The 12,886-nt window shown below is 38.6% G+C and overlaps 1 protein-coding gene across 2 annotated transcripts in view; it reads right to left on the reverse strand.

Moving 5' to 3' along the window:
• Positions 1–12,886, reverse strand: part of LOC100475469 (fibrous sheath-interacting protein 2) — a 66,601-nt gene that overhangs the window by 37,166 nt on the left and 16,549 nt on the right. For both annotated transcript variants that reach the window (XM_034648858.1, XM_034648857.1), the window contains exons 10-14: positions 12,674–12,774; positions 10,716–10,770; positions 9,519–9,610; positions 7,646–7,706; positions 4,100–4,136 (exon numbers count right to left, since the gene is read on the reverse strand). In XM_034648858.1, coding sequence (XP_034504749.1) covers positions 4,100–4,136; positions 7,646–7,706; positions 9,519–9,610; positions 10,716–10,770; positions 12,674–12,774 — 346 coding nt within the window. The remainder of the gene's footprint in view (positions 1–4,099; positions 4,137–7,645; positions 7,707–9,518; positions 9,611–10,715; positions 10,771–12,673; positions 12,775–12,886) is intronic.

Here is a 12,886-nt window from a genome sequence, read left to right on the forward strand (position 1 = left end):
CCATCGGAATCCAGGGATGTACTGTATGGTGACTAACATAATATAATAAAAAATCATTTAAAAAAAAAAAGAAAATAAGGGGTTTCTGATCATATGCAATACGTAATTAGATGTAGCCCTTTTCTAGGTATTGTAATATTCCATTCTATGTTTTTTCTCTTTTTTATTTTTAAAAGGTTTTATTTATTTATTTGTCAGAGAGAAAACAAACAGGAACAGAAGCAGGGGGAGCGGCAGGCAGAGGAAGAAGCAGCCTACCCACTGAGCAAGGAGCCCGATGCAGGACTCAATCTCAGAACCCTGAAATCATGACCTGAGCCAAAGGCAGACACTTAAATGACTGAGCTACCCAGGCGCCCCTTTTTTTCTTTTTAAAAAGTTTTTATTTTAATCGCCCAGTGCTCATCATAAGTGCCCTCCTTACTCCCCATCACCTATTTCCCCCATCCCCCTCACCCCTCCCCTCTGGTAACCATCCTTTTGTTCTCTATAGTTAAGAGTCTGTTTCTTGGTTTGCCTTTCTTTGCTTATTTGTTTTGTGTCTTAAACTCCACATATGAGTGAAATCATATGGTATTTGTCTTCCTCTAACTGATTTCACCTGGCATTATACTGTCTAGCTTCATCAATGTCATTGCAATCTATTCTATGTTTTAATCAAAATTATTTATTATCACCTACTACATGGAACCAAAAATATATTTTACTAAATTGTAGCAAGAGAACACCACAATCATGAAAATTATAGCATACTAAAAAAAGTTAAAAAAAAAAAAGGCCTAAGACTCTAATTCCGATTTATTTTCCTGCCTACATGGATCACTTGCTTCTCTTCTTCCCGACCTTCTTAAAGAAAAAAGAGTACTCTATCTTCATTTTTACTTGGCTTGCCCTTATGTTATCAAAATTACTTTTCCCCCCAAGGCCTACAATTCAATTTTGAGAAATACAGCCCATCTCTGAAATTACAACCTAACTCCTAGTAGGAAAAGAAAAACTTATAGGTCATAGCTAGGGTTAGGGAGCAATAAGCCCATCCTCAGACTAGTACCTTTTTGCAATATGGAACCCGGAACATGAGTGCTGATGTCAGTGACACAGTTCCTATCCTTTGGCTTCATTTATTTTTCTACGAACCAGTTTCTCAGGCCAACTCCAGCGCAATTTCTTCTTGTGGGTTCTCTGCATCCAGATTCTTTTTTCTGCTCTCTCTACCTCACACCACTGGCAGCAAGTAGAACCCAGTGAGTCCTATGTATTTGTTGCTACCTGTCCTCACAGGCTTTCTGTCCCAAAGGCATGCATTTAGATAAAAGGAAATAGCAAAGTTCTGAGAACAAAGCTAACCAGATAAATGAGAAAGTCTCAAGGCCACTAGAAAATAGTTGTGATATCACATACAATCTACAATTCACAACGAATTATCATATTTTTGTTGGAGTCAATTGAACAGAAACATGCAAATGAACTTGCTGTTATATTGGAAAGTTCCATCACCATTCCAGGAGTGACATGATATTCCATCTACTTTTCCCTAGTCTTAGGTGGTTTTCCTCGACAGGTTGACACGACTAGAGAAAAGTGTCTAAGGTTTAGGTCATCTGTACTGCTAACTTCCTACTTCTTAAATAAAGAGGGCAGTGATATTAATGACCATTATTTCAGAAGCCCCAAAGAGAAGGCACAGTTTTTTACAGTTTAACTTGCCATGTCACAAAACTATAAATATACCTTTCTGCTTCTGACCTTCCCCTCCATAAAAACTCACTTTAGTCCAGAAGATAACTTAAAGACATCTTCATATGGTTGGCCAGCCACCCCTTGAGGACTAAATGTGACAAGCCTAAATTTTAGTCTGCCTAATCCTTCTGAATATCCACTTTTTAATCTAACTGGTGGCCTTCTGTTTGTATCTCAGGCCCATAGCTTTGAGGTGATGCCTGATACCTCCTGCTCATCCACATACATAGTCCATCCTATTGCCAAATCCATTCACTCATTCCAGTGGCTAAATGGGAGTTTAAAGCAGCACCTCTGTATCCTAACATCAGTGGTTTAATCTGAAGGCCAAAAACTGGGTGGTACCACGGGTAGCCTTCCTTTTTCCTGACATTTTATCCACTGCCCTGCACTCAGTTCACTCTCTGGCATTCCTCAAGTCTCCCTGTCTTTTGTCCTGTTGCGGTGTAAAGCACAACTGAGGTCAGAGGTAGTGCTTTATTCATCTTGGTATCCCTCTAATACCCAGAACTATACTTTGAACATAGTAGTTTCTCAAGAAAGTTTGGCACATAAATTCCCATTTAACGTGTTTTAGATGCATACTTCTCTCTACTCCAAAAGGAAGGCCATTGTGTAAGGCCACAAATCATTAATGGACTTCTGTAACGGGCACCTATTTAACTATCTTTCATTTGTCCTACATGCTGCTGTCACAGGTGTTCGGCAGAGATATTGACTTGATAATATCACATCCATCCTCAAAACCATTAGACTGTCATTCAGTGGATGAAATACAGACATACACACTTCTGAGCACGGTCTTCTCCTTTCATCCTCCATCCCAATCAGAAGAACATACTCAGTATCTAAACGCAAATCTTAATTATTCCAACTGTCTACACCACTGCTATCTTATCACATTTGCTTCCTTTTGTCTTGATTTCTTTGGTTTCTAATTCTATTTTGTTAAGCTTACTGTGTATGGCCTTTGTGTAAGTGCTAGGAAAAACAGAGAAGAAGTTGAGAGGAGAGAAGGGAGAGAGGTAAGTGGTGGAACACATGCGATGCCTCTAGCACTGAGGCTTGGGAAGCAAGGAGCTGCATCAGAGAAAGAGGACTAAGTCCAAGCTCCTGAACCTGTGTTCCTCTCTGTAAGGTAAGGGGATGTGACATGAGTGCAATGGGCAGAGCCAGACCAGATGGTCTTGTTAGCCATGTTTTGTTGTGCTCTGGCCTGGAATTGTCCTAGATATAGCTAGAAGTACTTTAATCCTGTGTATTTGAGAGGAATGGGGAAGAAACTCCAGGTCATGTGCAGATCTCTTCATCTTAGCTAACATTGTTAGCAAAAGGGTATCCAGAGCATTTGCTTTTGAAAAGACTCAAGTGATTCTTTGGTTCTGTAGTCTAGGGTAGTGGGAAGGCAGGAGGAAGAGGGAAGCAGGAATTAACACTTTCTGAAACTACATAATCTTCATTCCTCACCTTTATTTCTTTAAACTGTCCTAATATTGGGCTAGTCAGTTTCCTTCCTTCAGCATCTTTTCATCTTATGAGCACTCAGTACGTCAAACTGACTTCATCACTCCTAAGCGTAAAATCCTTCTAGGAAGCTCGCTCTGAATGTCAACACCATTTACCACCACACGCTACTTCACCTTACCCAAACATTTTCAGCAGTAGTTGGAATTTATAAAACCTATCCTGGACCTCATTTGGTTTGAGGGTTTAAAAGATGATGGTGTTGGATATGTGTGTTCCATCAGGAGTTACTTGATGTGTATGAAATATTCAAGTTTGGGGGGAACTGCACTTTAGCAAAATAAGTGTCCACTAAGGTTTGAGGGATGAAAGGCACCTAGACCAAAAAAAAAAAAAAAAAATCTTCTCCACTGTCCTTGATTTTGGTATCATTAGAGATTCATCACTTTCAATTACAGTACAAATATCCTCAGGATGGAGTAACAGATTAAGTCATTAATACTATATGGTAAACTAATTCATCATCATTAGAGGACCAAGAACCTCAAAAGGCACAACTAATGTATGTTTGAATGTGGAGAAGGGAAAAGAATACATCTAGATTCCAGAAAGTTACCTGGAAAGAAGAGGTAGTGCTACCTGAAAGGGGAGTGAAGGCCCTGGGAATTAGGGGAGTACAGAACAAAAGTGAGACTAGAGGGAAGGTGAAAGAGCATAAATAACTTTGCCTCCTTTATAATTTTAGCTTAGTCCTGAGAGGTTGCAAAAAAATGCAAGTAGAACTACAAGAACTGAGATCTGTGGGAGCATCTGCCCTAAGTAGCACTCCTGTGTAATTATTAAAAGGTTAATTTAAAATAACACATTAATTTATTAAGCTTTCTTAGATACTTACTTAATTGGTGAATCATGAGAATGGAAGATTCCTTGAGCTATAGGTGAATTTTCAGAGAGAAAAAGAAAATTACTACTTGTTGGTAGCCTTCCCAAGCTACTTGTAAAATGGTAATTAACATCCATTAATAGGTCTTTATTCCCTGTTGTCATTGCTGTGTTTAAACCCTCCAGGGACTCCCAGGGAGGCATAAAATAATACTTTACGACCTGGGGCCACTGCCTACCTCACCAGCCTCATATCTGGTCACCGTTCTACATATATTCTGTGCTCCAGAGAGCATGAACAACCATGCAATTCCCTTTGCCTGTGCCCTTACTATTTAGTTTATAACTCTAATATCACTCTTTTAAATTCCTCATCTTTTAGGATTCACTCAGCTTGTGTCACCTCTTTCAGAAAGCCGTCCTTGAAATCGCCTACACAGACAGGCATCCTGTCAATGCTCCTGAAGCACCCTATACTTCCTTCCATTACAGGACTTACTATGCTATAGTTTATAGTGCCTGGCATATAATCGGCACTCAGTAACACTTATTTATTGAATCATTTCTTTAACACAGGTGTTGGATCAATGTTTGTTTATTAGTCTAACAGTCATTAATCTCTTCCCACTCAAATACTGTCTACTGTGCTTTGCATGCCATTTAGCAAAATTCCATAAGCAGATCTTAGAAAATATTTCTAGATAATTATAGTAAAGCAAGTCTTCATGTAGAATATCTCCATAGGAATACTGGAATGGTGTATATCAATTATACACATACATCACCAGTCTTAGACAAACAGAATGCTCTGAATAATAGAAAGTAGTATTACCAATTAGAGCCAGTTCAAAGTCAAGGCAAATTGCTATTTATCTTTCTGCTAATAGATGTGAAGTGTATTGGGAGTAACCAGTAAATTGCAATGATCTGTTTCTTTGTGTATGAGTATATTTTTGTAGGTGTACAGTTTTGGAAAGGAAGGAGCTGGAATTAATAGTCTATAGACTTGAAAAATTAACTGTGAAGATAATACTGTTGTGGTGGTTTCAAAGTATGTCTACAAATTCTTTGATAATACTCCATTCAAGAAGTGGAGGTTAACTCTCTTCCCCTTGAGTGTGGGTTGGACTCAGTGACTTGCTTCTAATGAAGAGTCCAGGGTAGAAGTGATGGTATATAACTTCTGAAGCTAGGTTATAAAATATATTGTGGTTTCAGCCCCTCTACCTTGGATCACTCACTCTGGGGGAAGCCGGATGCCCACAAGCCACTCAAGAAGCCCTATAGAGAGGTCCACAAGGTGAGGCACTGAGGCCTCCTGCTGACAGCCATGCAAGTGAGCCATCTTGGAAGTGAAACAGTCCCAGTTAAGCTTTTTTTTTTAATGTTCAGTTAGCCACTGTATAGTACATAATTAGTTTTTGATGTAGTGTTCAATGATTCATTAGTTAAGTATAACACCCAGTGCTCATCACAACACGTGCCCTCCTCAATACCCATCACCCTGTTATCCCCTTCCCCCACCCTCCTCCCCTCTGAAACTCCGAGATTGTTTCCTGGGGTCCATAGTCTCTCATGGTCATCTCCCTCTCTGATTTCTCCCCCTTGGATTTCCCTCCCTCCCCTGTGGTCCTCCATGCTATTGCTTATGTTCCACATATGAGTGAAACCATATGATAATTGTCTTTCTCTGCTTGATTTACTTCACTTAACATAATCCCCTCGAGTTCCATCCATGTTGATGCAAATGGCGGTTATTTGTCAGTTAAGCCTTTAAATGACTGTAACAGCCCTGGATGACAACTTGACCATAACCTCATGAGAGACCCTGAGTCAGAACCACCCAGGTAAATTATTCCTGGACTCCTAACCACAGAAACTATAAGATAATTTTTTTAAGCTGCCAAGCTTTGGGGTGATTTGTTACTTAGCAATAGATAACTAATGTGACTGTTAGAAAAAAATAAATAACTCTTATATTGTTTCTAGGAATATGGTGGATTAAATATCCTGAAGAGCCTGTGTGAAACCTATTACAAATGCAATGGGAATTTGATAAATATACAATTAGAGTGTAGAACTTCAATGCACCTCTTTAATAGCTGGACACATCTAGTAGACAATAAAAAAAGCCTAGTAGACAAAAAAATCAGTAAAGATATAAAATAAAACCAATAAATGTAATTTAATATCCATTTAGAGCCTTCCATCCTTCAAATAGAGAATACACATTTTTTGGTATGTCCATGGAGCACTTTCAAATAGCAATCACATATTTGGCCACAAAGAAAACCTTAACAACTTCAATGTGTAAAAGATTTACAGGCTATATTCTCTGAATGTAATTAAAAAACTGTGATCCAAAGTATTAATTTCTTGATAATTAAGAAACATACTTATGGATAACTCTCAGATCCAAGAGGGTATTAAGAGGACAAAGCTGAACTAATTTTTTTCTCCTCCAAACATGTTCATCTTTCCGTACAGCCTGTCTACTGAATGGCACCATTATTCACTACTCATTTAGTTGCCCAGTCTAGACATCTGGGAGTTGTCTTCAACGCCTTCATCTCCCATACTCAATCAGTAACCAAATCTCATCCATTCGACCCCCTTAGTTTGACTCAAATCTGTACCCTCACTGCCACTGAGTTTGTTCAAGACTCATTTCTAGCCTTGAGTATTATAATACTCTATTTAATTGTAGTAAGTGGTAGCATGGCATTGTGGCTAGAATTGGTTGAGTAGGACAGACCTGGGTTAAAATCTTGGTTTTGTCACATACACTGTGAAACCTTGGGCAGGATCATTCACCACTCTGAGACAGTTTACTTATGTGTAAAATGGTAGATAAAAATACTTCTGTCCTCATTAAATTGTTGGGGGGGGTTATATGAGAGGATATAAAGAGTTTAGTGTAGTAACTGGCATATATAAGTGTTCAATAAATGCTATTATTTTTATTATCTCATTGCCTCTAGTCTCCTCACCTCTAATTCTTTTTTCCTTTTAGAAAAGACAAATTCTGATTATATTACACCCTTGCCAATATTCTTCAATAGTTGCCCTTCAATAACAGGATAGCAGGTAGATTTCTTGCCTTCTGGCCTACCAGAAACTTAATGATCTAATCCTTCTCTAGCAGTCTAGCTTCATTTCCTGCAATTCTCTAGCTTAAATTTTTAGATAAAGCAATTCTGAGAAAAGGTTCTCCTTCCATTTGTCTGCTTAGAAAATTCTTTCTTTTCCTTCATGTCTCAGCCCAGTTGTGGCTTCTTCTGGACAAATTTCCCTGGCTTCCCTATGCTTCCCCTGAACTATGTACATACCTCCATTATTACACTTATCATAATGGGTTGTGATTATTGGCATGAGTGTTCCCCACTAAACTGTAAAATCCAGGATAGGAGGCATGGCTTTCTACTCTGCATGGTTTCTACCTTGTATGTACACAGTAATTAGCACAATGTCTGTCATGCAGTAGAAGCTCAAAAATGTTCGTGGAATGAATGGATGAGTAGATTGCAGGATTTATTTAATAACTGTTGCTAATGTTTACCTGTCTCATAGTTAAAGCTTGGTTTCTTGGTCTTTTTTTCATTAACATCAGCATATGTCACCTATATATGCCACACACAAAAAAACACAACAACAACAATGAAAATCCTCAAAGGAGTTTTAAAAGAATTTGAATATTGGTTATTTCTCACATTTAAAATATAGAAATTTAAGAAAATGATTTTAAAAGTCCATTTGTGATTAAAGTACATGTTTTACTTGGTTTATATTATATGTATCACTTACAGAATTCACAGGTTTATAGAATACATTGGTATTCTAAAATTAACTGAGGAATTCACTGAGCAGCATGGAAGGTAATTAATTGAACAGCTAAAAAGATGGTATGTGGTTTTTAAACAAAGTTAACTATAGGGGGACATGATTTTAGGAAGCTGGAAGGCTGAGAGCAGGTTTTCTGCCTACATAGGTTGTGACTCTCTGATTTGGCCAAGAGCTCTACCTGCTGAGATAATTGTGCAGAAAGATAAATCCAACAGAGTAGACTTTAATTTTTTTTCCCAGGTCTGAGAGCTAAACACAAGGCACAAGAAGTACATTTCCTGGCACTGATGAAATGGGTGAAATAAGTTGGGAATAGTAGCCTATTCTATCATAATAAAAGTGGTCATGTTATTTCTCAGAATAAATTAGGTTTCTGTGACCATTTGACATACATTGTATTTTATGTATTTTAAAGCCTCCTTTAAAAACAGATAGTCTAAATTTGTTTACTGAATTTTTTGGGGCAAAGTATGTAGGATGAGGTTTGTCATCCATGTGACACTCAGGGCACACTTTTTTCCTGGCTCTATAGTGAGGCTAGTAAAAAAGTAATTCCTAATGTACAACTGCTACTCAAAGTAGTGAAGTTTCTTTTCTTCGGAAACTAAGCATAACGATTACGGATGTGGACATGGTGATACATTGCTCTGTACACAGCAGGTGCTTGACAAATATTTGTTTATACAGAGAAGTATATTGTGGCTAACATGCTACATTTGATCAGCTATATATAATTGAGTCTGTTGCTTCCTATGCATTTCATGCAGGACACTGCAAATGATGCCATTTTCTACCTTAGTTATGAAGGTAGACTTTTGAGAAGACTTCAGTGAATTTCTTGCTTGATGACATCTCTTTCAAACCATGTTAACTTTTTAGAACAGCTGAGCCAGTTAATACAGTGCTAACAGAGCCAAGGATGTGGATTTGATTCTTAAAAGGACAATCTGGCAGTCCACAAATGCAATCCATGTTGTGACCAGAGGCTGTACCCTGAATGCTGCCAACTTTCCACCATCAGATGAGGGATCACTGGTCACATAGGGGACAGGGTGAGGCAGCATGGCTGCCTCTGCACAACCCATCAGCACTAGAAGAAAATGATTCTCAAAGCCCGATTGTTGCTTTCTCTGCAGGGCACAAGTCTGTACTTTGAATCTTTTGAAGCTCATCATTTAGGAAGCCTCTAACCTAAGGGCTAAGTAGGAGCATTCAAGTTGTTTCTGGTAAATCTCTATTAAAATTGAGGCAAATGTAACATTCAAATTTTGGATCTGTTTAACATATTTAAAGTCCCAGTCTTACTACTTTTGCTGGCTTACAACTTGTTACTGACATTCCCAGTACTTACAGTATGACAACACTAACATAAGTGATAGCTATGAGCTTTGGAAGTCTGAAGTACTACAGCATTATTACCGTGGGTTTGCATTTCAATTTTTATAAAATCTTACTATAGGGTGGTTAATTTCAGGGAATAAGGCTGTTCTGAATTGTCTTTTAATGAATGAAGCTGTGTTATACCAATCTTGATCATAATTTTCACACTTCATTTTTTCTGTGTCTGTGACAAAAGAAATGTTACTTGCCTCTTGTTTCAGAATAGCCTGTATAGAATGTCTGGGGACATTTTCAATTTTAGCAGAAATACCTGGAGCTTGAAGTGAGCTATTTTTAATTCCTGGGGGGAAAGAAAAGGTACCTTTAAGTATAAAAAATGATATAGTTCTTGCTGCCATAATGTCTGGAATTACTGCAGTCAGGAATATATTTATGCAAGTAAAAGCAGTATCTCCAAATATAAGATGCCTTCCAGTATTTTATCACCACCTCGAGGGACAAACCTGAATTCCCTAACTTCTGGCCCTAAATTACTCTGCCAGCTTAATCTCCCATCACTCCCCCTGCCCCAGAATGAACTGCTTTGCACTTTATTCAGTAGGGCAAGGGGGAACCACCAAGGACTTTTGAATAGAGGAATTATATGTTCAAAGCTATATTTCGAGAAGATTACATTCACAACAAACTATAGGACAGACTGACAGGAGGAAAAAGAGACTGGAGACAAATTTTTGCAGTAGTTAAGAGCATGGGTGGTGTGAATGGAAAGGAGGGGAAGATGATGAGATAGTTAAAGGAGGCAGATGGGACAAAATGTGATAACTTTTGGGTGTAGAATATGGGCAACAGGAAAGAGTCAAAGATGACTCCGGCTTTGTGCCTGAATAAAAGGAGGTACAGAGAATAGGTTTCAAGGTGACTGGAAGATGAATTTGGTTTTGTGCATACTGGATTTGAGGTGCTAATTGGCCACCCAGGCAGAGATGTCCTAGTGCTCTTTGTGTATAGAATATGCATGGGAATCTTTTGCTGAGACCAATAGAGACTTAGCTAACCTCTAGTCTAGCTAGGGACATGGGAAACTGGATGCATTTTTACATCTGGGGAGAAAGGATGGCATTAGAGGATGAAGACTTTCCTGGGGAGAATTCTCTGCACAAATCATAGTACTTCAGAAACTTACTCTGCCTATCAGTATAGGCAGCCACAGCAGAGTTGCTGACTTTGCCCTGGTTTGCAGATTCCAAAGGGCCTATTCACCCGGCAACCACTCAGAAATGTGGGATACTAACATTTACAACCATGAATAATTTTTATATCTTCCTTAATCAAAATAATCACAAATTTTATGATCGGGGAAAAAGCATAACTTGGAAAACTACATGACAAAACTATAATTATTTAACTGAAAGATAACAAAGCAATTATATTGTTCATTTCCTTACCTTCATCATTTAAAGTATGTGATGTTTTAGTCATTTCTTTATCTTTCTGAATGCTCTAACATTCAAGAAAAAAAACATTCATTAGTAATTAAGCTTCTAAAAGAGATTTGCTGGCTCTAGAGCAATCAGATTGATACAGTATCTCCCTTTGTTCCCCATCCCTTACCTCCCTCCTAAGCTCTGGTCTCAATGCTAATACATAGGATCAACCTCTTTGATGAAATATCTCTCACAGGTACCTAAACTAACTAGTTCAAAATGAAGCTTATCATGTGCCCATGTACTCCCATCTTCCCAAACTTGCTCCTCCTCTGTCTTCCATATTTTTGGTTGAAGACATAATAATCCATCCAGTGATCTCTTCTAGAAAGCTTAGAGTTACTCCATTTATTTCAGATAGGGCCAATCCAATCCAATCTAATGCTTACTGAGCACACTGCTTGGAATTAAAATAAGATATAGAATTCCTGACCTCAAGAAGTTTATCATCCAGTAGGAAAGACAGGAAAATATGATACAGTATAGTGAGTTCTGACATAGACGCCAGCCTGAGTACTATGGGAGCACAGAGAAAAGACATCCCACTTCAAGAGAACCTATATACAAAAATTAAATCTTCATCATCATCCTCATCCTCTCCCTCCCTCTCAATCTACACATCTATTGAGTCACCAAATTCTGACACATTCTGACTCTGAAATATCGTAAATCTGTGGCCTCTGGTTCACCCTCACTGCCACTGCCCTATCATTTTTATCTGGACCATCCCAGTAGACTCAAAACTATCTTCCCTCTAATCTCTCTCTCTCTCAAATACTGCATCTATGTCACACACTTCAACCAGATTGTCTATTTACTTATTTATTTTTAATTTCTTAAAAAAGGCTTCTCTCTGTCTCTTTTTTAAGTGTCTTTATTTGGGGCACCTAGGTGGCTCAGTTGGTTAAGCGTCTGCCTTCGGCTCAGGACATGATCCCAGAGTCCCGGGATCAAGCCCTGCATTGGGCTCCCTGCTCAGCGGGGAGTCTGCTTCTCCCTCTCCCTCTGCTCCTCCCCCCTCTTGTTCTCTCTTGCTTACTCTCTCTCAGATATATAAAATCTTAAAAAAAAATAAAGTGTCTTTAATTTAAGTAATCTCTGCACCCAATGTGGGGCTTGAACTCACAAGCCCTGAGATCAAGAGTCACAAGCTCTTCCAACTTAAAACCCATCTCATTCTTATTTCACATCTCTACTCAAAAAACAGCAATGGCTTTCTACCACGGAGAGGCTAAACCCATTCTCCAGCAAGGTGTACAAAGCCTTGGCTGCAACCTACCTTTTCAGTCTCCTCTCCGGCCCTGCCCTGGCTTCACTGGCTCACGCTGCTGCTCTTGCTTAACACTTTAACACCTGTCTGTAATACCGCCTCACATCTGTTCATCTGGAAACTTCCTACTCACACCTCAAGACCTAATTCAATGAAGCCCTCCTTTAATAAAGCCTTTTTAGACTCCTCTAGGCAGGACTAGTCTCTAAATCCTCTGTGCTCCCCCTGGATTTTGAACAAATCAAAACTCTCCTCTTATTTTATTGTAAGGACTTTTGTTCATATATGTGTCTAAATCTCTGGACAGTGAGTTCTCATGAGTAGTGGTGACATCTTTTCCATCTCTGTATCCTATGTCAACTGTTTTGCCCCTTTCCCCTCTTTCTAGCTTCGCACAGGCCCTGGCCCACAGCAAGTTCTCAGTAAACATTAGCTATCATCAGTATCATCAAATATTTAAGTCAGTTTCTGCTAAACGGCATAGTACATTTAACATGAAGCTGACTCAGAACCTTCCCTGCAAGGGAGAGGATCCAGACGTGTGTAGGACCCCATTATTTCTGACCAGTCAGTACCATGCCAGTGAAGAGGATACCTCATAGAAATAACAGTTAACAAGATAAATTAATGATCAATACAAAGCATTTACCTTTTGTTCTGTTTTGTTTTTCTGCACATCATGCTGAGAAGATACGAAGACTGATGATTTTTTGGCAGGAATCTTTACAGAATTATGAGAATGGCCTGGTTCTAAAAGTAAATGAAAGAGAAGTCATAGAATTTTAAAACAATTTTATCAAAATACAATTGAAGTACAATAAACCACACATATTTAAAACATACCATTTGTTCAGTTTAGACA

This window comes from Ailuropoda melanoleuca, chromosome X (genome assembly GCF_002007445.2).
Source record: "Ailuropoda melanoleuca isolate Jingjing chromosome X, ASM200744v2, whole genome shotgun sequence".
Lineage (NCBI taxonomy): Eukaryota > Metazoa > Chordata > Mammalia > Carnivora > Ursidae > Ailuropoda > Ailuropoda melanoleuca.